The 27,603-nt window shown below is 42.6% G+C and overlaps 1 protein-coding gene across 1 annotated transcript in view; it reads left to right on the top strand.

Annotated features, from left to right (window-relative positions):
- The window catches only part of CACNA2D3 (calcium voltage-gated channel auxiliary subunit alpha2delta 3), a 2,522,256-nt gene that overhangs the window by 2,203,311 nt on the left and 291,342 nt on the right, over positions 1-27,603 (top strand). Inside the window, exon 30 of the mRNA XM_078662383.1 lies at positions 22,813-22,875. Within this exon, the coding sequence (XP_078518509.1) occupies positions 22,813-22,875 (63 nt within the window). The remainder of the gene's footprint in view (positions 1-22,812; positions 22,876-27,603) is intronic.

Raw genomic sequence — 27,603 nt, 5'->3', positions numbered from 1 at the left:
CCTGCCTAGTGTGGATTAGAAGTAATTGTGCAATCCTTCCACTGCACTGTTTGTTTTGTCTACCTGTGCCAAGGAACTGTCATAGGCTTTCCACCATGGTATTTGGAACTTGGGTTGGCGTCTGTGTCTGGACTGACGAAGTTTACCAAATCAAGTGACTTCAAAATAATCCATTAGGGGGCTTAGTTTATCTTTATTGTGTTGAGAGAAAAGGCTTTCTATTAGCAAATTGTAGTGGTTACATAGGTTCATGCTATCATTTTTTTTTCATTTCAAAGGCTAATTGGTTTGTTTGGAGCATATTTGAATCTGACATGTGCTGTTGATCCTCGCTATTCTCTGGCACAGTGGGAGGGTGGAGCAGCTAAAAATTGTGCAGGGCTGTATGGTTTAGTGTGCTTGTGCACTGCGTCCATTTTTACTCCTAGAGGACAGTTAGAACGTCCATTTTGGGTCAGTGCAAGCTCTAGCTTACCTAACTCCCCCGATGTACTTAAACAGTGACACAGAGAAGACAAGCAGTGGTCGCACGCAGCACGTGCTCCAAAGGCACTTCAAAGGCAAGCCCGTCTGTGCCCATCAGCATCCCGGAAGTGTCCAGCACCAGCCACTATGCCGGTGCCACCATTAAAGGTACTCCACGACTTTCTTATAGCCACTCTCAACTTCAGGATCTGGCCCCAACCCCCAGCTGTTTACCCTTTTGTCCTAACGCTCTAGATTCTATAGAAATCAAATTAACCTCAAGGGATTTCCACACCAATCCTAGGGACCAGTTTACAATAGAACAACTAGGACGGATCTATAACTTTGTAGCAGTTTTGATTAATTCTCAGCCCCTTCCAAAACATGCAGACAATGTCCACAACCTTCTGTTTGAGGAAGATCTTGATGCTTTATTTATAACAGAAACCTGGCTTAGAGGTTCCTCTGGTCCTGACCTCTAGATGGCAGTGCCCAAAGGCTTTAAACTTTTGAAGAAAGTTCAAGACAAGTGTAGAGGGGGGGTTGTAATCATCTAAAAGTAGTGTTACACCCTTGTCCCCCTGCCCATAATTTGATTTGGATGGAGCGGAGGTTTAACGTTTTTGCCTCTCCCTCTCCCCTAATCAATCCGTGTCTGGGGCACTAATTTATAGACCCCCAGGTCTCACAGGAGAGTTCGCATCCTCACTATGTGGTCCTCTGGCCCTTTTAAGCCTTAGATGTGCACATTGTATCCTGTTGGGAGACTCCAATCTACACGTAGAATGTGAAAATGCAGTAGAATGTTTGGTGCTTTTAGAGAATTTGGCGGCTATGGGCCTTACCCAGTCAATCTTTGCTTCCACTCATCTTGCTGGTCACACTCTAGACCAATTCTTTACTTCTCTACCTCTTGAAGTTGACGTTCCTATCCCCCTGGTCATACCATCACATGCTCATGTTCAGATGGGCCATGCTTAGAGGCCCTCCTGCTTATAAAGGTGACTTATCTAGTACGATAAGAGCCTTTTTTAAAGTTCAATCAAGTCCTCTGCAATAGGCTGGAGGAAGGAAAGCCCTCTCTCTGTTGGCAAGGTCGATGAGGATGTTAGTCTGATTGATAGTTGGATCGACTGCCTTGTATGATTGTGTGGGGGTAAATTCTTTAAATGGTCTGAATCATGTATTGTTCAAAGTCTATGATTATTTTTTATGGGTAGCAGTTATTTGTTTTATTTTTAATGTGGTTTAAGAGTTTGCAGTAAGTGCTGCTGTATATATTTGATAGGGCATATATTTAAAAGGTATATCTGTGTTTTGATATTCACCATGGATGGTTTATGACAAATTTTGAAAGTCCCATCCATCATCCATGTCTAACCATGGCTCAGCTTTAGTACAGTTTTTGCTGTGGAAAATATTTGGATTTGTTTCTCAATGTTTAGGTTGTCATATAAAAGATAAAGGGCCAGATGTACGATCATTCCATTTTGTGAGTCGCAAAATGCAATTTTTTGCGACTCGCAATTTGCAACTCGCAAAATGGAATGTACAACAGTCCCTGAAGCACTGTTTGTGATTCTCAAATGGGTCACAAGGGAAATGTCTCATTAATATTCATGAGGCAGGTGGCAGTTTGTGACCTATTGGTCTGGCCTACAAACAGAGGGATGGTGGCCTGCTGGGGACAGCCGACCCCCATGTCTGAGTTTGATTTTTCGATAAAGCAACTTTTTTTTCGAATGCAGCCTCTTTTCCTTAACGAAAAATGGGATGCGTTTAAAGAAGAATGACATATTTTCTCTTATTTTTTTAAGGGTAGGCAGTGGTCCCTGGGACCAATGCCTGCTCTTAAAAAATATTGTCTCACCCTGAGGACCCCTTCCTGTTTGCAAGTGGCTTACCACCTACTTGAAGTAGGCAGTAAACTGCGGGTGTTTTGCAAACGCGAATGGAGTCGCAAAACAATGATACATACCATTCTGACTATTAGGAAGGTACGCCCTCAGCACGTCCCTTACTAATAGCGACTCCCAAACACTATTTTACGAGTCACCAACTCACAAAATAGCATTTGCACATACCACCACACTTTATGTCCTGTTGTGACTGCAAAAACAGTAGTACATCTGGCCCATAATTCCTCTTTATAAGACATTATTAAATGTTCAGGTACTTCTATGTCTTGGTATCTTGTAGGGGCAGGAGGAATATCACTGGTGGCTTTTTTAGTTTGTGCAAGTAAATATTTTAAAGAGGGTATAGGAGGTAGTTGCCCTGTGATGTGCTCGGGAGTAGTATATCTTTCAGGATTTCGGTTGTGGGCTCCAGGGAGCTAGAGCTTGCATGTCTTATATCCTGCAATATTTCCCTTACTTTGATTTCTGTCACTTTGAAGGGTGGTTGTGTTCTCTAACATGAATCACATCATCTTTTGTACTGGTCCTCCCATAACATGCATTAGACTACTATCTGGTACATTTCTAATTCAAATTTTCTGTCAATGCACTTTCTTCATTGTAGGTTTAAGCCATGTTACTTAGGGCGAGAGTACGACTTTGGTGGTGCAGTGCCGGGTCTATCCTGCCACCGCACTGCCAAAGCTGTGGTCAGACTGCCTGTCAGTTTAGGAGATTCCTCCTGTCTGGCGGGCTGGTGTTTGGCATTCCCACAGCAGTGCCTCTAAACATGGGTACTGCAATGGGAACGTCAGAAACAGTTCCTGTTCGGCATGGACTAAAAAGTCCATGTAGGAACTGGGGCACATGAACATGTTGTGCCCCGTGTGCATCCCCATACAGAGGAGGCACAGGAGGTACTGCAGAGCCCCCTTTTGTTTCCTCTCGGCCATGGTGTTATGTTACGTTATGTTATGTTAATTCTGTTTATATAGCGCATGGCTACCCCAGCAACGGGGCGTCCCATCGCTTGTGGACATGCCGGAAGGTAAAACAGCGCAGCCAATGAGAGTATGTTAAATAGAGGAGAACAACCAGGTTTTAATCTGTTTTCGAAAGAGCATGTGGTTAGTGGTCACCCTAGCCCTTAGGGGGATCGAGTTCCAGAGCTTCGGGGCCAGATACCTGAAGGATCGGCCACCGGCTCTGCTCCTCCGGATCTTAATTGTGTGGGCAAGAGATAAATCCGCTGAGCGGAGGGCACGCGTGGGGGCATATAGGGAACAAAGTCCCTGTAAAGTTTGGGGGCCAGCGCCATACAGAATTCTGTGGGTTAAGCATAGAGTTTTGAATTGAATGCGTTGTTTAATCGGCAGCCAATGCAGGCGTCAAAGAATCGGAGAGGTATGGCAGGTTTTTGGTAGTGCAAACAAAATACGAGCGGCCACATTCTGAGCTCTTTGTAGCCTATTTATCACTGTCAGGTTAGAGCCAAGCATAAGAGCATTACAGTAGTCTAGATGGGATAAGACGAAGGCCTGGACTATGATCTGACGAGTGGGAGGCTCAAAGAAGCCAAGAATGGGTTTGAGGGAGCGTAGTCGACCATAGCAGGTGCCTGCCACTTTTTTGGCATGGGTCTCTCGAGAAAGTGAGTTATCCAGCATCACGCCCAAACTACCTCCTTAGGAGTGGGGGGAGGTCCTAGTGTTGGGGGCCACCAATGTTTGTCCCATTTCTGTGTTTCGTTGCCTATTAAAAGTACATCCGTTTTAGATTAATTTAACTGGAGGCAGTTCTGAGACAACCAGTTTGATATGGCCAGAATATCTTATTGGAATTTGATTTGGTCACAGTGTTTTTGGAAACGGTGAAAATGAGTTGTTTATCATCCGCGTACGATATTAATTTAATCTTACGTTCCTGGGCCAGCATGGCCAGGGGGCGGACATACACATTGAACAATGTGGGGCTGAGCGCAGAGCCCTGCGGAACCCCACATTCCAGGGAATGCTGATGGACGAGTACGGCGGGGCGTGCACCTGGAAGGAACCGTTGGATAGAAATGACGCGAACCAATCCAAGGCACTCTCCCTGACTCCGATCTCCCACAGTCTCTCAAGCAGGATCCTGTGGGAGACCGTGTCGAAGGCCGCGTTCAAATCCAGCAGAATCTGAATCGAGGTCTCGCCCTGGTCCTGCGACTCCATTAGATGTTCCGTGACGGCCAATAGAGCAACTCCGTGCTGTGTTTAGCACGGAATCCGTTTAGGGACTCGTCCAGAATTCCGTTAGACTCCAAGTAGGTAGTCAAGATGGAATTCACATGCGCTTCCGCCACCTTATCAAGGTACGGGAGTAGAGAGATAGGTCTAAAGCTATCCGGCCTGGTGGGGTCTAACGAAGGTTCATGGAGTAGGAACCTCATGACACCTTCCGTGAAGAGAAAACTCATAATATGCTTGGTGGGATACTGGCGGTCCAACAAGCATATCGCAGCCTCCTGAGTAAGGGTGGGCGGTGAACTCCGCTCCTCTGGCAGCGTTCACAGAGTTTTACTACTCCGTGCTCCGCTTTGCGATCTTAGTTCGGCAAAAACACTGCGCCAAAGTCCAGCGGTGCCGAGGTTGGTGCACACTGCTGTCTGCTGCTCACCGCTACTTCAAATTACATCTTTAAGAGGATGATGAAATTAAAGTGTTTCTATTCGTGGTAAAAAAAGTCTGAATATCCTTGCCATTTACCTAGATCTCTCTCCCTACAACTCCTTGGTGTCTTTGCATCTCTGAGAACGGGCTTCGGATCCCTCCCAGTGAACAGACACCCACCTCCCCCTAACCCCCGCCCCTCCATGGGTGCCCACTCCTCCCAGCTGAGGAACTCAACCAGGTCAAGCCAGCCTTTCCCACACTGGGATCGTCGCATAAACATAAAAACCTACATAAGAGGTGCATACTGAAGGCATCAATTGCTTATACTTTTGTTATTACTAACTGTGACAAATTGCGTTCCCGCCAACCTTATTTAAAAAAATAATCATTCTGGTACATGCATTATACAATGACATTTCTATCCCTAAGAGAATGATGCTTGATTGAGAAATGTCCCCCTCTGAACGCCAGCTTCGTTCGTACTAAAATTAAAAGAATAGTATTCAATTAATACTGGAAATTGAGGGATGTTTGCTTAAGTTGCCGGGCTTTCAATTTTGTAAATTAATTTAATCTGGCTGCAGTGTGAAGGAACTCCACAGGTGATAAATAAGAAGCAGTTCGGAGTTATGTGCATTGCACCGGGATTGGCTGAGGAAACACCGACGCTCCAATCCTGGGTAACAATACACAAAGTCAAAAAAGTCAAAAAAGTTTATTTTTGTTACGGTACTCTTTTGAGGACCACAAAATAAAATATATACTTTATACATTTTCAATTAATACATTTTCAATGAAATTTTCAAAATCTTAAAAATTCTATAACAGACATATTCATTTGGGGGGTTTTTGCATATTGATAAAAAGTCCTTTGAGTTTACAATCCTACAGGACCGATAAATGGGCGTAAGACATGTTAACCTTGCGTTTACTATTTCTGCGTTTGGACATATAAAAAGAAGATGTTCCAAATTCTGATTGCCCCCTTGACAAAGAGTGCAAAGAGCTGAACTGTCTGATCTCCAGGAAGAAGTAAAAGTTAATACAGGAAGTATTCCCAGGCGCAGCGTCATAATTGCACGCCTTACACCGTGTATAAGAGTATAATCTAGATAAGACTGATTTTGCTTATATTCCTGGGAGTCTGCATAGTTCTTATACGAGGATAATCTATCACAATGTAAGTGGTCAATCTCGTAACTCAGTTTGGGGGTGAAGTATTTTAGAAAAAGTTTGAGTTGTGCTGGAGACCACATAGACAAAATTTCCACACTAACTTTTGCGAGCTGAAAGGCCTCTCGCATATTTTTGGAAAAAGTGAGAAGGGTAGAACCGATGTTGAATGTCTCGACTTTTAGTAAACTTCGTAGAGTGCCTTCTTTTGAATGGAGAAGGTTATAGGCCCACCTTATGATACTAGCTACGGCTGTGGCATAGGCACTCGTGATGGTACATTCCAGTCTCAACGCCTGTACTGGGGTAGATGTAGAGATTTTCAGTAATTTTTTTAATATTTTACCTTCAATTGAGTCCATATAGGACCATTGTTTAAAAGGAATGTATTCCGAAGCATAAGACAGGACCGGTGGAATCTTGGCTCGGTAGACTTGTATTAGTGCAGAGAAATGCCTATGTCCAGTGGCAGAATATAGGCGAGACAAAGCCCCAGCATGTAGGTCACTTTTCCTTTTTAGGTGATTAATTTGACTGTTGTTACTCATATTTTGTGAGAAGATTCTGCCCAGATATGTATATTCCTTTACCTGCTCTAGCTTCTCACCTCCCAACTTCCATTCGTATCTCACCCTTTTCTTCTGTTTTGCAAAGGAAACCACTTTGGTTTTATTTATATTTGGAATTAGAAAATTTTTCCTAGAATACTGGTGTAAAATGTCTAGAAGATTTTGAAGTCCAAAGGGAGTTAGGTCAAACATGACTATGTCGTCCGCGTACAGCAGGGAGTGAATATACTCAGTGGCTATCTTTGGCGGAGTACTTAGCCCTTGTTGTAGTTGGGATGGTAAGTCACTTAAATACAAAGAAAATAAAATTGGAGCCAGGAGGCACCCTTGTTTTAGGCCATTTGATGTTCGTATTATCTTCGATAGACCCTTATCACTCCCCATTTGGACACGGCACCAGGTGTCACTATGTAGATTCACTATTAAAAGCAATAGCTGTTCCGAAATACCCGTTCTTCTTAATTTTGACCACAGGGTCGGTCTATCCACTCGATCAAAGGCTGTCGAGTAGTCAATGAACGCTGCATAGATGGATTGCTTTTTCCCTGATACATACTTATCTAAAATAGTTTGGAAGATTGCTACATTGTCGGTCACTGCGTGATTTGGACGAAATCCAGACTGAAACTTAGGAATTAAACCCAATGAAAATGCCCAAGTTTTCAGCCTATCCAAAATTTCTGCTGCAAAAATCTTCCCGGCAGCGTCCATGAGGGCAATTTGCCTATAATTTCCCGGTATACTTCTTTTTCCTTTTTTGTAAATCGGGATAATTATACTTCCCTTCCAGGAGTTTGGCATTTTGCCGCTGTCGAATATATAATTAAATAGTGGCGAGAGCAACCGTCCCCACTCTTTATGGTCGATTTGATAGACCTTGATAGGTATCTGATCGGGGCCCGATGCACCCGTACTTCTTGCCTTTCTGATATTCATAGAGACAGACGCTACCGACGTTTTGTTGATTTTTGTATCATTCGTTTCCAAGATTTGTACTTCAGCCTCACCATTATTAATAGACTTGTTCAGTCTATATAGCTCACGAAGGTAAATTTCCCAGTCTTCTTCTGAAACGGGAGTTGCTTCCAGCTTTTTTTTGGATCCTGTCATTATTGCAATCAGGGCCCAATATTTGCGCTGGTTGTTTTGTTTAGCTGCTTGTTGGATTTCAGTCCACTTGGAGTCCTGCTTCAGTTTTTTCTGTTTAGTTTTTTCTCGTCGTATTTGGTTCTTTAATCTATTGATTTCCTTTTTGTTTGTAGACGAGAAATTCAGATACTGGGCTCGTATCAACCTATTAAGTTGTTTTACGACTGGTTGATTTGAATTTTTATGCTTACTTCTCCATTTGCTTTTTACTGATATGGTGTGTTCTAACTTACTTTGTAAAGCATGTTTGAGCTTATTTGTTATGTAATCAAAGTTCTTTATAGGATCGACTGAGTATATGGTAGTCAACAGATTGGTATGGGAGATTAATAACCTCAGATGGTCCAGATTTTCTGTCCCCCAATAAATTCGACGCCTCATTGCGTTTACTTCCATTTTGGTTTTATGAAATATTGGCTGGTTCTGGAAAGTAGACTGTGCAGTCCATTGAGTTGATAGATATAAAAGAGCATGATCACTTTCCTCATTGAATATAATCGAAAGTTGAATCATTTGTTCTTTTTCTTCGATCCCACATATAAAATAGTCAAGGATAGAGGGAGATCCGTTTCCCTGCCTTGTGTACGATGCTGGTTTATCACCATGGATATTACCATTTAATATTGTCCCATTAATACTGGGGAGAAATGATAGTAGTGCGCGACCTCTCTTGTCTGATTTCGTTCCTTTTGGGAGTACAGGGAGTGATGTTTCCAAAGATTCCTCTTTAAAGAGAAGAGCCCATTTCTTTATTTCGCAGTTTGAAATTTTTGCGTTCAAGTCTCCCATTATAATATATGACAAATAAAGATGATCTTCGATGATGTGAGTGATGATCTCCATTAGGCGGTCAAACAGCAAATCACAGTTGTTACTGGGAGGTGCATAGATGTTAAAAAGCAATATTTTTTCAAATGTGGCTGACGTTTGAGTTTTAAGTGATACCTTTAGACATTGTAGATTATCTGTGTTTGTATTGATTATTTCCTGTGACCAAGAGTGATCTTCTTTTAGTAAAATTGCTAAACCACCCTTGGCGTGCCCCCTTCTAGATCTTTTTGCCAGAGTTTCATATACGTAGTATCCTTTTTGTTTAAAGGGATTAATTAACCATGTTTCCTGTAAACCAATAATATCTGGGAAGTTTTTAGTTGCATGCTTCATTTTTTTGTCAGTTTTCCCAGCCAAATTCCAAGAGAGTAGCGTCAGACCTTTGCTAAACTTGATATTGTTGGGGATTAACCGTTTTTTTGCTATTTAAAGTTTCTGATAACCATGCCCAAGATTTTATTGAGTTCTCAGTATTACTAGAGCTTGAGTCCCGGGACCATACTGACCTCTCACCTTGCATTACTTGTATTTTAAGTGAGTCTTTTCTCGTAATATTTGATACTGATTCTCCCCAATATGAACTGATATTTTCATTTCTTCTGTTAGTTTGTCCTAGTATACCTTTGTTCTGATTGTTGGTTTTAAGATCTACTACAGAGATTACGTCATAGCCATTCTTGTGTAGAATTTCCTTCTCTCTGATTATTATTCCGGGCAAAACTGGAGAAAAAAAGGATACCTGTACTAGTTTATCATTTTCTTTTTTTGGAAAGAGTACTAGGTCGATTTCTTTGCTTGTCAGAGAGTTCAGGGATGGTATTTCTTGTAAAAGATTGAGTATTCTACCACGGTTCAACGGCATCTTATCTGTGGGAAATAATTCTTCAATAATTATGTGCTTAGATAGAATTCCTTCCCATGGTTGAGATTTCTTGTCATGAGGTTCTTTAGTATCCATGGTATTTCGTGCTGTTGTTCTATTTTCTGTCAGTGGACAAAATTCTTCTGCTTTTGGATTCAAAAGTTTTGCCAACAGTGTTTTTTGAATTTCTGGAGAGTTCACCAAGTTTATGGGAGTGAATTTTTGAAATTTAAGATTATTCCCTTTTTTCCTCTGTATTCTTCTTAGTGGTTTTCTCTTCTTCTTCCCCCTTGCATTTTCCCTGTCATTACTTTTTTCAGACCTTTCTCGTTGGCTGCGTTTCTGTTCAGTAGTAACTCCCGATGACTCTGCTTTATTGTCCCCAATAATCTGATCTCGGTTGTTGTCGGATACTTTGTTCGAAAAGATAGGAAAATGCTTATTATTGTTTTCGGTGATGTCTTCCGATTCTTCTTTAAACAGTTTTTTAAGAGAATATGTAATGAGAGGTTTTTTCTTCTTTCTTAATTCCTTGGTTTTGGTCTCGATTATTACTATGCTGTTCGTTTGCGAGCTTGCTTCCTGTTGTTTTGGAGTCGTATTTCCATTTTTTTGAAAATCTTCAGTTTGTAGTGTTTCGACTAGTTCAAGTTTTTTTGATGTAACTTTATTTTGTTCTTTTTTCTTTTTTTCTTCAACCAGGAATTTAAGTATTCCTATTTGTACGTCTAAAGTATCGTCAGAGTTAGCTAGAATTTGACCAAGGTGAGTGAGTACTGATTCCAAGATTTCTTGCAACGTAAAAAGTGCTTTTGACAGGGGAGAGGTAGTGTTTCCAAAATTTAAATGTAAAAAATTTGGGTCAGTAAGATTGGTCTGATTAGAGTAAAGGTTAGGGGATTTTTCTGGTGAACTGGTTAGTGGGTGTTTTTGGTTTAGTAATATTTCTGATTTTTCTTGTTCTGTCTTCGTATTATCACTTATAGACACGTCGAAAGGTAATTCATTATCCTGGTTTTTTGTTGGTGTTATAGGTATTATTTGAGACGTATCTAGGAACGATTTTTGACGTTCTCCAGTGAGAGAGATATTTGCCAAATTACTTTCAATTGATGTCTGTCCTTGTTTATAGAATTTCTGATCGAAGAAGAGTAACGAATCATGTTCAACCTTATTTATTGAAGGATCCAGCTTATTTTGATCTTCAGTTGTAAATGAAGATAGAGATTTTTTCTTGGAGAGGGTAGAGAAATATTTGTTTATAGCTGGAGTACTTGATATTTGACCAGGTTTCAATGATTTATCTGCAGACTTTCTGACAGCTGCGTCTGTCCCCATGCGCCTCATATAGATTGTTCGTGAGCGAAGTTTTTTTAAAGCCCTCATATTTGGGGCCGGAGATCTACTTTTTTGTTATAGTAGTCACAGTTGGTTTTGTGTGAATGTAATGACTTTGTTTCAGGGTCTGCGATAAGGATTGGTCAGTAAAGATTGAGATATATTTTCAAATCAGTTTCAGAGTGTGGCTATGAGAGTTCCTCATTGGCTAGACGTAAGTGGGGTGGCCCGTCCCGTCCTCAGTCGTCCCCGGACGGCCACAGACGGCCCACCCTTTGCCCGGGCTTCGCCCCGCGCTTGGTCCCGCGCGCGTCCCGCTGCGCGTTGACCCGGATGTTATTTGTAATTGTATCGCCGATGGGCGTGTCGCCTGGGGGAAGAGGAACCAGCTAGTCCCAGCAAGGGTTTCTGGTCCTCGCAGTCCCCCGGGCTGAAAGCGCTGCTCCGCCCGGCCTCTACCCTGTGGACTCTAGCTGGGAGCGGGTGACAGAGCGTGCCGAATGCAGCTCTCGCTCACACCAGCGAGTCCCCGGGGAGGCAGCAACACGGAGTGCAGGACGATGTTAATTTGCGCTATTCCAGCAGTTCTGAAGACACTGAAGCAGGGATTCAATCTTTCTCACAGTCGAGGGAAACAACAGCAAGTCCTGGTGAGTGGCGCCCGCGAAGCGGGGGTCACGAAGCTTTATGCAAATTAGGCCCGCTTCCTCATTCGCCGGTGGGCGTGTCCGTGGGCGTGTCGCCTGGGGGAAGAGGAACCAGCTAGTCCCAGCAAGGGTTTCTGGTCCTCGCAGTCCCCCGGGCTGAAAGCGCTGCTCCGCCCGGCCTCTACCCTGTGGACTCTAGCTGGGAGCGGGTGACAGAGCGTGCCGAATGCAGCTCTCGCTCACACCAGCGAGTCCCCGGGGAGGCAGCAACACGGAGTGCAGGACGATGTTAATTTGCGCAATTCCAGCAGTTCTGAAGACACTGAAGCAGGGATTCAATCTTTCTCACAGTCGAGGGAAACAACAGCAAGTCCTGGTGAGGGGCACAATACACAATACTGTACTCTCCCACTCCCAGAATATGCCTGGCTCTGAGATTGGCTGAGAGTGCCAGTCAACACGAAAGCATAAATATTATGAATGCATGTCATCCACAATCAATAACGGACTGCAGACATAAACTGATGATTTCATGGAGGGTCCATGTAAGTAAGAAGCAGATAGGTGGCTGGTTAGGTTACCTTAGCTTGCTCTTAACAGTACTTCATGGCTAGGCTGTGGAGGAGACATTTCCTGAGTGAGCTGAGTCACCCGTTATTTATTTAACACAATACTGCTGAACAGGAAGTGCTTGTCTTCTGTGTCTGTTCAAGCATTAGTGCTGGGAGGAATTCTGGTAGATTCCTCGCTGTTTCAACTGGAAAGTAAGAATGTTTTAATGCATCTTACTTGTATCACCATAATGTTGTCATGCCTTCTTTGCTGTTATAGACTCTAGCACTCTTGCGCTTCAATGCCCATTTTTCCTGCCACTGCCCACTCTTTCCTTTCACTCTACTCTCTCTCTCTGCCACTTCACTCTCTTTCACTCTGCCTCTTTCTATCTTCTGTGACTGCTATTTTCTCTTTCTCTGGTTTCTTTTCTACCGGTACAAATATTGTCTCCGTCCACCCTGCTTCCCAGTCCTCCTCAGCCTCCTCCGTTGATTATTTATGATTCTGAACAAGCCTGATAAACGTTACGCTGCCTGTCATCATCCCATTGGTCCCGCGTGTAAAGAAAGTTTAATCGAAGAGAATGAAATATCATTACAATGCAAACATATAGTGGCGGATGTATGACATTACAACGCATGCTTTTACCACGCATGCCTTTACAACGCGGTATTTACAACGCATGCCTTTACAACGCATAGCGCTTTGGGGTGCTGGATAGTGAATAGTTTAATTTACTATTCCAACTCCAATTCCCGTGGATAGTAGGGAAGTGTTGGATAGTAAATTAAATCTATTCCCTATCCTAGAGCACCCCCCAGCGCAAGGCGTTGTAATGGTTTACGTTGTAAATACCGCGTTGTAAAGGCACTACGTTGTAAAAGTTGCATTGTAAAGGTTGTTCACCATAGTGGCTAATGCTTCTGTCAGCCTGCATGTAGCAAATGGGGCAATGCACTTGTTAGCATAGGGGTGGCCGACTCAGTGAACTCCGCCCAGCCCTACTCCTAACTGCCGCAACACCGACAGAGAACTAGTCGTAATATGGCGGATGGGAGACCACCACCACAGAGCCCCCCCCCGAGTCTGCGAGTGGACCGTCAGACTCGTAATCAAGGCCTTAGTAATTGCTTACCTTTTGGGAATGTTATATATTTTGCTTGCTGTGCCATTGTATCTGAAAGAAGTGTAATAGTATAATAAATACAATTGTTTAAAGTTTATACATTTGTTATTTACATTTAAATTTATGCTGTTACTTCTATTTTTCATACTAACCTGTATGTTCTTTTGTGAGGTTGCGCACAGTTTTGCAGCTTTTCCTTTGAGGATGTTGTAATGTAGAACAGGTGATTCCTTTTCTGTTGGAAGAAACAACAAAACAGTTTTATTTTACCTGTTTACTTGCTTGTAATTTGTTGAGGTTGATTCCGGTGGGTTTATGCTTTTTAATAATTTTTGCATACTTACTTTGTTATATCTTGTTGCTGGTTTATGATAAGTGTTTCTGGCAGATTATCACTTTTTGAAGTCATAGTGTATTCTTTTAGGTAGTACATGTAAATAGGTAGAATTTGTAGAGTGTTTTGTTTATCAATTGGTATTTTAAATTTTATGTTAATTTTCATGTACGTTTTAGTTTAAATATAAGATTTACTTACTTGGTTAGGTAGTTGTCGAGATGTGTATATTTCTTCGTTAAGGGTCTGGTTAGAGAGTCCAGCAGAGTTTCCTCATCTTGCAGTGTTTGTCATTATAGGAGTATTTCATTGGTAACATTAGTGTGTCTTACATACTGTTGATGTAATTGTTTGTGACTTTACTGGTTATGGTTGTTTATAGTTTGATCAGATTGGTTAGTTTAGTTTTAGTTGGAATTCTTTTTATTAGTTATGTCCTTTTTTGGTAAATGCTAACTTAGATTTAATTGTGAAATTAAATGAAAAATTATTCATAAAGCATGTTAAACCCGCGAGTATCCAAGTGCTATGCCCGAAAAATAGAGCTCCTTAGTACAGAAGGACCAGAGAGCCTATAATGAGAAAATCTGTGTTTTAATGATTTCTTGAATGAGACAAAGGAGTCAAGTCTAGCGATGTGGGCGGGCAGGGAATGGCATAACTTGGCAGCCTGCCTTGGAGATGGACCGGCTGACTCATCTGACCTTCCGGAACCTGGACATGGCGACTTTCATAGCTGAAGAAGATCTCAGTGACCTGCTGGAAGTGTGTCAGCTGAAGAGGGAGGAGAGATGCTTGGACCCTTTGTGATGGAGAGCAAGGAAGACTAGGCAGATAGACTTAAAAATAATGCGCTTCTTCACAGTAAGTCAATGCAGCACTCTAATGCCATCTTTGACAGATACTCATTTGGGAGTGTTAAGCATAAAGTGTACAGCTGCATTTTGCACCACTTGTAGCTTGTTAAGCGAGGAGGCATTAATATTCAGATAGAGTGCATTGCAGTAATCGAGTCTGGAGGAGACCAAAGCAATGGCCACCAAGTGATACAATTCAACTGGAATAAAAGGAAAGACCTTCCAAAGAGTACTGATTATGTGAAAGCAGGTACTCGTGATACAATCGACCTGTGAGTCTAAGTCCAGGGAAGTGTCGAAGATTGCTCCAAGTTTTTGGGCCACTTTAACAGGCGTAGGTAAAGGCCACATTCCTTAGTCCACCAACAGCAGGACAAGGTGGATTCTTGTGCATCAAACACCAGCTTTTCCATGCTCAGTTTAAGAAAATCTAGCTACTGAGGCTAAGTTGTTAGAGATGGATGCATTAATCTGTGTGTTGTCGGCATATAACAATGCCTGAAAACCGCATGAATGTATTAGTTCAGTGATAGGAGCGACGTACAGATTTAAAAGAGTGGGGTTCAATGAAGAACCCTGAGGGACACCGCAGGGAGGGCTAAATGCTTTAGCTTTAAAGCCCCCACAACTAACAACCTGTACCCTGTTGGTATAAAAGGAATGATAGAGATAGAGGGCTTACCCTCTGACACCTGCCTGATGAAGATGTTAAATCAGGGTCATGGGTGAGACGGTGTCAAAGGCTGCAGATAAACCTTCCAACACCAAGACAGCCGCCCCATCCTGATCTACCTGGCATCTGATACTCTCTGTAGATGCCACAGTGCAATGTCTGTGAGCTGACCACTTCTGAAGCCTTTGTAAAGGGTCCAGAATGTCACATGTCAATTTGTGTTCTTGTTGGAAGGTGGTCTATTAATCAGGGCAGGTTGGTACCTATACTTAGTAATACACCACAATTACAAATAAAGCCCAGTCATGTCTCAATAATTTATCCTTGCTCAACCCATGGTTACTTGGCTCATGAGCAGTCAGGCTTCACTAAGGAGACAGGTGTGTAAAGCATTTAAAACACCAATAACATTAAATAGGTAAGACACAGCACACAATAAAAATCCAACAATAATGCCTAAAAACCAAAAGTGCCAACCGGGGACATCTGGTCACGCTAGACTGGGACAAAGTTAAAGTTACAGGCTGACCGCAATGGAGCCCAGGTCGGATATAATTAGTGGTAGGGCCGGTCAAGTTTTTACCTTCTTACTAAGGGCCTTTTTACTAGTAGAGCATTCCTAGGCCCACCACTGCGGGGCAGACTGCAGTATTTCGGGTGAGGCGGCTGGAACGCCACAGGACCGCTGCCTCTGCCAGGATCCAGGATCATGCTGCAGTGGTGCAACAGAAAGGAGCAGGAATATACTGGCTGTGCCACTGCTGCACTGCCGAGAATATTCTGAGTTACATTTCCACCACCCATTTCATGGTCCCCTGCCACTTCTGGGCCAGGGTGGGGAGCATGCAGGGAGGGGTACATGTTGCGCCCTCCTGGAATTGCACCCCCATTCCTGTGGCATGAATGACATGGTGCAAGCCACAACATGCAGGAACGTGCTGCAGGGGCTGTCACAGAAGTGGTTTGCTGTTAAGGCTCTCCTGCAAACCTAACAAGCCAGTGGCAGTGCTGAAGGAGGACCACCAAACTCACAATAAGGCCCTTAGTCACTTTTTGTTTAGCTTTTTCTCTCAAGATTAAGTGAGGTGGGTTGTAGTTTATCTTTTAATATTTATTAGAAAAAATATATCTTAAATTTGTATTGCTTGTTTGTCGAAACTTTTGTGGCCGTGTGCCGAATAAAGTTAATTTGACTTGACTTTGGTTGCAGTTTGACAATGGCGGCTTGCTTCCATGCGATGCCTTAGTGATTCCTGAAGGACTTGCTTCTTGTCGTGCATGGCAAAGAGCTTCGGAGCTTTCAGTAGGGCAAACCTGGATTTCAGGCCGAGTTGCGGTTCATGGCACTGGCCTGACTTTCGACGTAGAGTCGGTCAACTTATGGAGCTTTTTACCAAAAATTCCCCAAATGATTTCAAAATTCTAGATCTTCTTCCAGAAGGTCCTTTTGGGGTCTCAACGTGTCTGCAAAACCAGCCAAGGTTCCAGAAGCTCTGACTTGCTCCTTGGAGAGTTGGGACTATAATTCCCACAATCCACTTGGTCAAATCCTTAAAGGTCAACTGCATGCTTTTCAGCTCGTCTCTTCTTGGCAAAGTTGATGCAGGTATCTTCTGGAAGCTCTTTTGTTCCTGTTGCATTCAGGGAGGCCACTCCTCAAGCTTGAAAGCAAGGCAAAGTCCTCTTTTTTGCAGCCGAGAGTGTACAGCAGGTGCAGTCCTTATGAGTTCAGTCCTTCTTGTTGTTTTTCTAGGGGTTCAACAGGGCAATTCATCTTGTTGTTGTTTCCAGGCAGGGATCTGAGTTGCTGGTCAGCTCTCCCATATTTATCCAGGTTTCTGGGCTGGCAAGGATGAGGTGCCCCTGACCAATGGGGTGCAGAATATCACCCTCCGTGATGACCACTTCACCTGAAGTGTGGCATTTTCTTGTCCCAAAAATCACTGTTCACAAAGGTCCAAAATGGAACAAATATTCTCTGGAGGCTCAGGTCTGGCTAAGCAAACCCATAGGTGTGGCCAACTATCCCTAACACTCTCCTTCCAGCCCTCTCCTAATTCAATTTCAAGGGCTTCCATGCGGTTGGGGATGCTCTTAAGTGGGGGTAGGTCTGGGTCCTGTGTTAAGTGTTTTTCCCTCTTTGCCGTCCAGTTTGGCTATTCTGCCCCCTTCCTGTCTTTGCCTCGGCTGCGGCAGTTCTCCTCCCACCAGTTGTCTTCTTTGTCACAGGACACTCCACACCTCATTAAGGCAGGTCAAACAAAAGAGGTTGGTTCAGGGCTGATTTGGGTAACTTTAGGGAAGCAGTTCTATAACTTCTTTCCTACACAGTTATAATAAATACAACCATGGCAAGTTGTTGGATTCATTGGAAATATTAATTTGACACTTAATATTTTACCTCACTCCGGTCAAAAGATAGACTTTATTAATGTTAAATGAGGCATTCTTACGTTAGCCTAAAGAGCTAATGCACTACAATAGGTAAAAACGGAATTGGTAGTTTTCTCTCACTAGGGCATATATAACATCTTTTATAATGTCCCTGCTTATTTTAACATGGAACGCTACACTTGGGGCACCTAGGGCAGACCTTAGGTGTGACTGATATCTAAAAATAAGGGAGTTTTGGAAGTCCCTTTAATTCCAAAAGTTGAATTTGGACATAGTTTTATTTTAAAAGCAGCGTGCAAAGTGGTGTTGGCTTTAGAATGACAGGAGGCACCACAGCAGTGCACACTTAAGCTCATTAAATTAACTGGGCCTCTAAACCTTCCTGCCTTACCATATACTAGGGACCTACAGAAAGGTTGTCTGTACCAATTGTAATGACACCTAATTACCATGTACCTTTTAAAGAGGGCACTGGCCCTGGAGCCCAGGGCAAAGTCAGAGTCAGAAAACCAGCATCTAGTAGTGCAAGTGGGAGCAAAAAGTGGGGGGACACTGCAAAAAGCCCTGGTTTCTCATACAACCCCTCCGCTAGCCAACATGCCCAGGAGACTCAGCACAACACTGGGAGAATTTTCCTGGCTTGTCAGGCAAGGAAGAAGGTAAAGAAAACAGACTGTACTATTGAAGGCTCTGCTCCGTCTCACATCCTCCTGTTAATGTCACTCCCTATGGGCAATTGACCCATCTCATCAGTAACAGGACCCATTTTAAACTGAAACTTCAGTACAGCTGTGTCATTTCCTTCCTTCCGTTTTGTTATATTCCATATAGGTACCCCATATAGGCGCAGGTAAACACTGCAACCTTTCACCTATATCCTTCCCTACATTTCATACAGAACGGTTCGTAGGGACTGACTTTTTACCTAGCTACAACACTGCATTCAGAACGCAGGGTTTACCCTGGTTTGATACGTATACATTATGCTTGAGGCTTCTTAGAAGCACAACAGGACTCACAGCAGGACGAACATATCCTGTATAATATCTATGTTAAAGTTCGAGCCTGACGTCATCCTTTAGGCCGACACAGTAACACAGCAAGGTAGGACCCCTGGGGAGACCTGTAGGTATATATACATCATGTCTTGCTTAGACAGACAGAGGAGACCATGACATCCCGGCTGACACACTGACTAGAGCCGCTGAGGTTTCTGCATGCAGAAGCTCCAGCTAGTAGTGGTCTATCATCCCTCGTGGACCAGGACGGGGTCCCATATTCTCTCCTTACTCAGGTAATGGGGTTGACTAGACCTTAGAGGGATTCTTGGCATAACGCATAACACCTACTCCGATGCTAGGTACATTGCGGTACATCTAGTTAGGTTAGCATCGTAGGAGTACGCACTTTCTTATCATGTGTTTTATGTACTTGTACATATTCATGATTACTGCAAAATGGTAGCACTGCACCATCCCTTTACTTGCGTAGCTCTGCTACTGTCCAATGGTTGTTACAGCAAATCTATTCTACACTAGAATAACAACTGTTCAATAAATCCTTATTGAAATGCCCAGACTGTTTATTCTGTGTATCTCTGACACAAACAAATTAAGCATGAGTGACTAAGTGAAAAGTAGTATATTGTTTCCACGATCCTGGGGGATCAGGTTTGTCATGTCCTGAGGTTGCCAGTCCAATTCTCCATCAAAATTGATGACACAAGTGACTTACTTGTAGCAAAATCTGTAGTCATTGTATTTTATATCTCAGTTTGGACTTTCTATTCTGATGTATTATAGGAGGATTTGTTTCATTCCTTTTTCATCTGAATGTATTTTGGTTTAATTGTCAGGACCGATAAGTACCCTTATAGATTTTGCACAATAAGAAAATAATAACTTTTTGATAAAGATTCCCCGTGTTGTTGTTCTCTTTGCCATAACTGTATGGTATCATCACTCCTAGTTTTAGAGGTATAATAAATCAAAACTGCTACCAGATACCAATTAAATTGGGTCGAATTTTTAAGTGACAATCTAATTCAATTTCTAGATCCAAGAAGCATAAGAAGAAGAAGAGGCGTTCTTCAAAATGCCATTCTGATAGAGAAACTGCGCTGAAGTCGAACTCTCCAGCTCGTCAACGCCGTAAGGACTTCCTGTCTCCTTCTACCTCGAATCAGGCTTCTCCTGCAAGATCGGCTTCGCCTACAGCTTCTCCAACTCAATATCCGATGCCGGTTCATTTACCGACTTCGGATCATTCTCCGGCTCCAGTGGAAGAGGTTCCTGTGCCGGATGAGCAGGTGACTCCATTGGCTCTGCCGTCGGCGCCGGCTGGCCCTAACACGGTAACGCCTACACCGGAGTCTGTCCCGGGGGCCTATGCTCCTTTCCCTGGCCCGGGTCAAGATCCTTAGCATTATCTTAATTCTATGTATGGCGTCTTCCATAGGGCTATGTACCCCTCTGGAGCACTTTCTGTCCCATGGGTCCATTAGCATTTAATCTGGGGGTTCCTCAGGCCTATGCCCAGGCCCCCTTCATGCCATTTCTTCCAGCAGTGCCGCCTTGGCATTTCCCGGCGCCGAGGACAACGACACCATTTCCATCATCTCCGGCGCCGTCAGCTCAACCTCGATAGACACAGGCTATGCCTCTGGGTCCGTGTACGACGCCGGCTCCGGATCCATCGGAGTCGGGCTTGGCTCCACCGATGCCGGTACCCAGAATGAAGTCTAAAAGAGAAGCTCTGAGGGTTCTAGAGAAGCAGAGGTTTCGTTTGGAAGAAATGTAGGAAGGTGAGATTCAAGAATCAGATGATTATTTTGGATAATTAAGGGAAGCAAGTGACCTTGATGTGTCTCCAGAGTGGGAACTTTCGCCTACATCTTCAAAAGATGTGGTTCCCTACCACACAGTAATAAAAAAAGCAGCAGAACTTTTAGATCTTCAGCTTCCCACTGCTGAATTTAAATCTAACATTTTGACAGAAGTTCTTCATTCACCTTCTTCAGTAAAAGAGCCTCTACTGCCTTTTAATGAGGCAATCACTGAGCCTGTAATGGAGGTCTGGCGCAAGCCCTTTTCGGCTCCGGCAGTTTCTAAATCTGTTGCCAGGAGATACAGGGCTGCTCCAGGGGATCCGCACTTTTTAACATCCCATTCTTCTCCTGAGAGCCTAGTGGTCCAAGCTGCCTGTTCAAAAAGATCTTCTGGTGCCTTTCCACAAGTTCCAGCTGACAGGGAATCGCAGAAACTCGACCAGTCTGCTAAAAAGTGATTTCTTCAGCAAGCATGGCCCTAAAGTCCACTAATGCCACCAGTCTTTTGGGTCGCTATATCCATGCTTTAATAGACTCGGCGAAACAACTTGCACCTAAGTTGTTCGAAGAAGACAGACAAAATTTTCATGAGGTCTTATAAGATACTCAAGTGGCTGCTCATCAGGTCATTCAAAGTGGTTTAGACACTGCTGACTGTCGCCAGAATCATGGGATCTTCTGTGGCTACTAGAAGGAGTGCATGGCTTAAATCATCAGAGTTCTCCCCAGATGTTCAGACTACGCTTTTGGACCTCCCTTTAGATGGTTCTGGTCTTTTTGGCAAAAAAGCGGATGCAGCTTTAGAACGGTTTAAAGACAGTAAAGCAACAGCCAAGTCTTTGGGTCTTCAGACTCAGTCTAGAGGTTCCTCGTTCAGGGGGTATAGAGGTTTTGGGAGGTTTTGGGAGGTCGTCCTTCCAGACAACCTCAACAGCAGCAACAGCAGCAGCAAAACGCCTTATACAAGTCCTACAGGGGCAAGAGTAGAGGTCGTCCTCGAGGTCATCCACCCTCCTCCTCCTCTACTTCCCTCCTCTTACCACAGCAAAGTAGCCCAATATCCACCATTCTGGATCATGTTGGTCCTGTAGGGGGTCGGCTTACTCATTTTCTGCAGGATTGGGAATCGGTCACTACAGACCTTCGGGTTCTCAATCTTGTGGAGAATGGGTATGCTCTTCCTTTTCGGGAATTCCCTCATAGTTACCCTCCTTGCCAAGGCAGTTGCTCGGAGGACCACCTTCTTCTCCTGCAGGAGGAAGTCCTAACTTTACTGAAAAAGGGTGTGATAGAGGTGGTTCCAGAGCGGGAAAGGGGTCAGGGATGCTACTCCCGGTATTTCCTGATAGCCAAGAAGGATGGCAGGCTACGTCCATTCCTGTATCTCAGGATCTTGAACCTTTTTGTGAAACAAGAGAAGTTCAAGATGCTCACCCTTGTGCAGGTTCTGCAGGCGCTGCAACAGGAGGACTGGATGGTGTCGATCGACTTGCAGGACGCGTATTTTCATATCCCGATCCTGAAGTCGCACAGGAAGTATCTCCATTTTACGGTAGGATCGCAACATTATCAGTTTGCGGTTCTCCCGTTTGGACTTACTTCTGCACCGCGAGTCTTCACCAAGGTGATGGCAGTGGTGTTAGCCCATCTCATACAAGAAATGATTCCCTTGTTTTACAATGGAGCGGTCATTCCAGTCCTGTAGGTCCTTCGCCTGCTCGGTCTGTTTGCTTGCTGCATTCTGTTGGTCAACCATGCATGCTGGCACATAAGGGCGCAACATTAATATAGTCACACTGCCAGTCTTATTTCTAATGTGTATAATAAGTCTCCAATGTACACCTTGAATCAATTGTATTTCATATGTCATGTAAGGCTGGCATCATTGAAATAAGATGCTGCAATGAACAGATACCATGTGAATGTCATGACATCAACTAAGGGTGGTCCAACTGTTGTTTGAAGGAAATTTACCGCTTGAAACACAGACTTCACAAATATGAATGTTTGCTTCAGGAAACAATTTATTTTTTTATCAACAAATATTTATATTTTGTTATCTTTCAGTTAGAATGAGTATCAAACAGATAATTTGTCACTTATTTATTTCTATTTTCTCTGAAATGAATGTGTATTTTTGAAAATGTCTTTGCTTTGAATGATCTGTCAGCAAATTTAAATTCATGAAAATAGAAACTGTGACCAAATTCTGCATGAATGTGTCTGTCTTGTGGGCAAAATAAATAAGCTCATGCCTAGGGTAAACCATGAGTATTAAGGTGATTAATATTTTTTTCTGATATCAGTATCCAGTAAGAATCCTGAGGTTATCAAATCAAAAACCAATGAATCAAAAAGCGTTGGTGAAACTTCCCTGCTATGAAAATTGTTGCAGACTGCAATGCATAAAGTGCTACTTTTTCGTAAACATGTAATAACGTTTTAAACGTACTTTCTTCCCAGAATATCAACTGCTACCTCATAGACAATAACGGATTTATCTTGGTTTCCGAAGATTACAAACAGGTAGGAGACACCCATATACAATGAAAGAAACAGGTTTAATTAACCTTTAATCAAGATATGAAGTATGTGTTTGGCTCTGGATATTATCTGTGCTACCGCTTGTTGTTTATTATTTCATTTACGCCTTTCATTAATCAGTTATTTACTTACACATGAAATATATATCTGATTAACATAATCATCTGTATATGTCTGAGGCGCATGTAGTTTTCACCTGAAGTAATAGGGTGCTGGATTACTTCAAATCATGACTCAGAAAGTCTTATATTCTCATTTTAAAGGTACGCTAAACGGATAGTATCCTGAATTTCACATTCGCTTTTCAAAATTTGCTTGTAGAAAACGTATTTTACTCATTATTGTTGTAAATCGATTCTCCATTTTCTTGTGCCTGAAAATGTAGCCAACCCTGGGTGTTCAAAATGAGATTGTGTCCCTGGTGCAATCACTACGCTACATCAATCTGTGATAATTAAATGTATATTTTTGTATGAAGCAGTATAACATCAAGGAAGACATTAGAACAGCTGAGGCAGCAAATATTTTATGTAGCATATATGCTTTAATCCCTCTGAATAACACAAATGTTTTCATCCTGATTTTATTTTTAGAGTGTGTATAGTCTGGACCCATACTGTTGCAGGAAATATTTTTTTAACACTGAGATTGAGTTTTATTTTTATGGGTCGGTGTGTAAAGTTGAGTTTCGTCTTGAGTCTTGGTGTAGTGTGTGAAACAATTCAAAACAACCCGCCTAAATGTGTTTTTATGGGACCTGGGACTATACAATATAAATGTAGAATATAATCACCACTCAGAAAAGGTAAGATTTGTCCTATAGAAGGTATAGCACAATTTCCCTTGAAGCACGTCCTGATTAAAGAAGACTGACCTTAACAATGCACTTCTCTTACTTATAATGAGGCATTTTGAGAAGTTGGTTTCCTTGCAAACGTCCCAAACAATGTTCTATGTCCTAACATCCTGACAAATAGGAACACATTCAACTAATGAAGCACTCCTTCCTGTTAGAGAGACCTCTCCAACAATATGTTGAGCCTATTTAACTAAGTGTGAGATAGAACACATCCCACCAGCAAGTGATTGTCCTAATAAAATGTTTCCTTAAACATAAAATTGGTGAATACGCTGCAGATGGAAAGATGACTGAATGCCTTCATTGGAAAACAGAACACATGCCAAATCTCTGGATCATATTTTGTGTGTAGTCCCCTAGAGAGCCAATTGCTGTGCTTTGATGCCTTCTGGTTTAATGTGCTCTAGAAATGCCACAATTGCAATTACAATTGCTTCACAGTACTTGGTATCCAGCAATTCGTTTACCCATAGTGACATTTAACTGAACATGCTTCTTTCTATATTATCTCCCATTTTGTCATCATTACCAAAAGCAATTGAATAAAAACGTTCATAGGAAGTTGTAAAATGGGACCGACTTCTCTAACTAAATTTATTTGATTTTTTAAAAGCTTTTAAAAGAGAAGGCCCTTGCTGATTTGACAATGTTTTCATGTTGTGAAATGCTGCCACACTGAAGGCTAGGTAATAATGACAGAGTTATCCTACTTCTTTCATATGTTGGTGCTGACTCTTGGACATATTGGGGCATATTACTAAGGGCCCTTATCGCCGCTTTAGCGGGACTTTTTCCCGCTACAGCGGCGATAATTTTGTCGCCCAATTACCAAGCTGTCGCTAACACCAGTTAGCGACAGCTTGTAGGCGAAAGCGAGCATTTTGGGGCCCACTTTGCATGTCTGCGATATTTATCGCTAATGACATGCAAAGTGGGCGTGCCAAAATGTTAGCGACCGAAAACAGTCGCTAACATCGCTATCGCCTATGATCAACACAGGCGTAGTTTTGGAAATAATCGCGCTAAGCGCGAATAGCTCCAAAAGCTAAAACCTGCCCTGACCAGTTCTTAGTCATGTTATCCAATGGGAGGTGGATAACATGGCTAAGAGCATTGTCACGCTAATGCGTGAATATCGCTGTATTGACAGAGATATTCACGCATTTCGCCTGATTTTTATCGCTTTTGAGATAAACCTTGCTAATAGCATGTTATCTCAGCGATAAAAACAGGTGAAGGGCGGCGATAAAAATATTACCGCTAACCCTACTTAGCGATAAATATCGCTGTAGGTTGGTAATATGCCCCATTGTTCCTTTGCTAGACTTGACTCTCTAAAGTGACCTTCTGCAAGAATGCTTCTTATTAAGGAAGTTTAGATGCCAGACAATTCATACGGTCCCTACCTTAAACCCAAAATCAAGCACATGCATGATACACAAATAGCACTTGTGAGAATGGAGGCACATGTGGTAAGATATGCCTTTTATTTGAAGGGTTTGAGGCTGACCAAATATTAGGAATTCACTTCTGGACATCACTATGAATGGGATACTATTAATTGCTCTGATAGTGATTGGAAAAACCTTATTGAAATGTAGGCCTTATTGGATGAATCAGGATTGTCATTTAAGGTGGCAGAGAGGGAGAACAGTGATTGGAAATTTTTCAGGCAACTATTCAGCAGTAGTCTATATCAGAGGAATCAGTTGGAGAGTGTCACATTACTGAATTAAATTGTAGTTTTTACAACAACAGACCATAGATATATACTAGATAATGACAATTGGAAACCCTAAGATATGGCATCATTGCTTGCTGAGTTCACAGGATAATATTATGGAAAAGTCCAGGAGTGTTGATTTTTCAGATTTTCAAACTGAAGGCAGTCCAATGAAAGTGGTCATCTGCCATGAGTAGAACAAGTGTGCCTCTCTTCAGGGTTTCCATCAACAATCATTTATCAAAGAGAAGGTTAACACTCTGTAGTGTATAAGAGCAATTTGTAGGATGGCACCTGTAGCAAATCCACCTTTTCTGCATGGCCACTCCAGATCTTTCACTTTTTTACAGACCCTATTTTTAGCTCTGTGTACTTTAAACTATGCTAAAGAGCAGTAAAGTACATGTGCCTCCATTTTAAACACATCGAAATTGACCTAATCTTAATTGGCTTGATTACTTTTCCTATAAGGCACTAGTATATGGTGCGGAAACTCACCCATTTCATGGACAGTTAAATGTAGCTTGTGGGATGCGCCACTGCATCCTCGACAGTGACACAGAAAACATGGTTCATTCCTTCCTTTTATAGCATGACTGATGCCGCCTAAAACCTGTAATACAGAACTGTCAAAATAAATGCTTTTGACAGATGGGAACTTAATGCTTTTAAATATGAATATGCTCCCATGAAGTACACCTTGTCACTCACAAAGTAGGGTGCATGATTTGTAAAAGTGGAACATCTGTGAAACTAAAATAGTCATGTTCCTCCAGTGACTAGGCCCCAAAAGCTATTTTCACTGGCAGGGCTTTAGCTACATCCCAGAAAATGTCAAAATACAGATTACAAACTTTAATCTGTAATTCTTGACAGGAAATGGCTACAAAAGTAATGCAAAAACTATTTTTAATGTTTAATAAAAAATCCAATTGAATAGTAAAGTTAGATTATACAGTCTAAACCTCCAATATGCTGATTAGCATTAGTATACTGACAGCTGGTATACACGTAGGTGACCTTAACAAGGTGTAAGAACTGCTCCAAGAGCAAAACAACGGCCAGGTTGCGGGGAGGAGTTTTTCTTCCCCATGCAGGAAGACCAGTTAGGGTGGACCCAGGATCATCATTAACTTATAAAGGGGCGTGCCAGCTCAAAAGTAAATGTAAGGTGAGAACTTGAGAAGGCAAGCCTTTTTCCACTAGCCAAGCTGGCACCAACCCAATGGGACGGGATCTATCCTTGAGCCAGTTTTTAATGACCACAGAGGTGGGGCAACTCCTTTGCATGGCCCCACCTTTGGGTGGGCGCACTGGCACTGCTTAAAGGAGAAAGGGTTTTTCCGTCATACATTTTAGGAGTAGGGGGCACAGTGGGGTTATTTGCCTTAGGGCTAAAAAGAACTGTTTCAAAAGTTGATAGGGTTACCCATGGGGAAGTTTACACAACTGGTTAGGTGAAGCCAGGAGTCACCCAACCCACTATCTGGTACCAATCAAAAATATGGCACCCCAAGGCACCATCCTAGGAACACTTTCCATGACATGAGAAAGATTAGAAGATGACTGGACCATGCATGCTGTAACCTGAGACGGGTACTGAAGGACTGGATCCCTCTTATACCCAGGACTAAGAAGGTTTAGTTGGCTAACCTCCTGTGTGGTTACAGGGACACAAGAGGCTGCAACAGGCCTTTATCCTGAAGTGACCAGTTGATCACTCCCAACTGGGCCTGTTCTGGGCTTTGCTGGTGGCTTCTGCTAGGTGAGTCCTTTCCCCAGATACTGTTCCAGACGCCCTGATAGGCTTATAAGTGACCTAGATGAGTTGCTTCAGAAACCCAGAAAAGTTGAGGTTTCAAAAATGTTAGGATTTTTAAGACCTCTAGAGCCTTCATGTGCAACGGTGTCTGTTTTTGATGCAACTTTCTTGGATAGAGATTCAGACTTGACCCGTTGAAGCATTTTAAGCTCCATAAAAAAAAGGCGAAGTCAGAAGTTAAATCTATGACAGGGACAAACCTACTTTGTGTATTCAACCCATGCTTCATCATGGTTGGCCAGAAATTGCACCTAGGTCCTCATGTACCGTTTCCATAGATTATTATGGGTGCTTCTTGGTTTTTGA

Source organism: Lissotriton helveticus, chromosome 9 (genome assembly GCF_964261635.1).
Source record: "Lissotriton helveticus chromosome 9, aLisHel1.1, whole genome shotgun sequence".
Lineage (NCBI taxonomy): Eukaryota > Metazoa > Chordata > Amphibia > Caudata > Salamandridae > Lissotriton > Lissotriton helveticus.
Note: the sequence above shows the minus strand (reverse complement) of the source record. Positions and strands in the feature narration are given on the sequence as shown.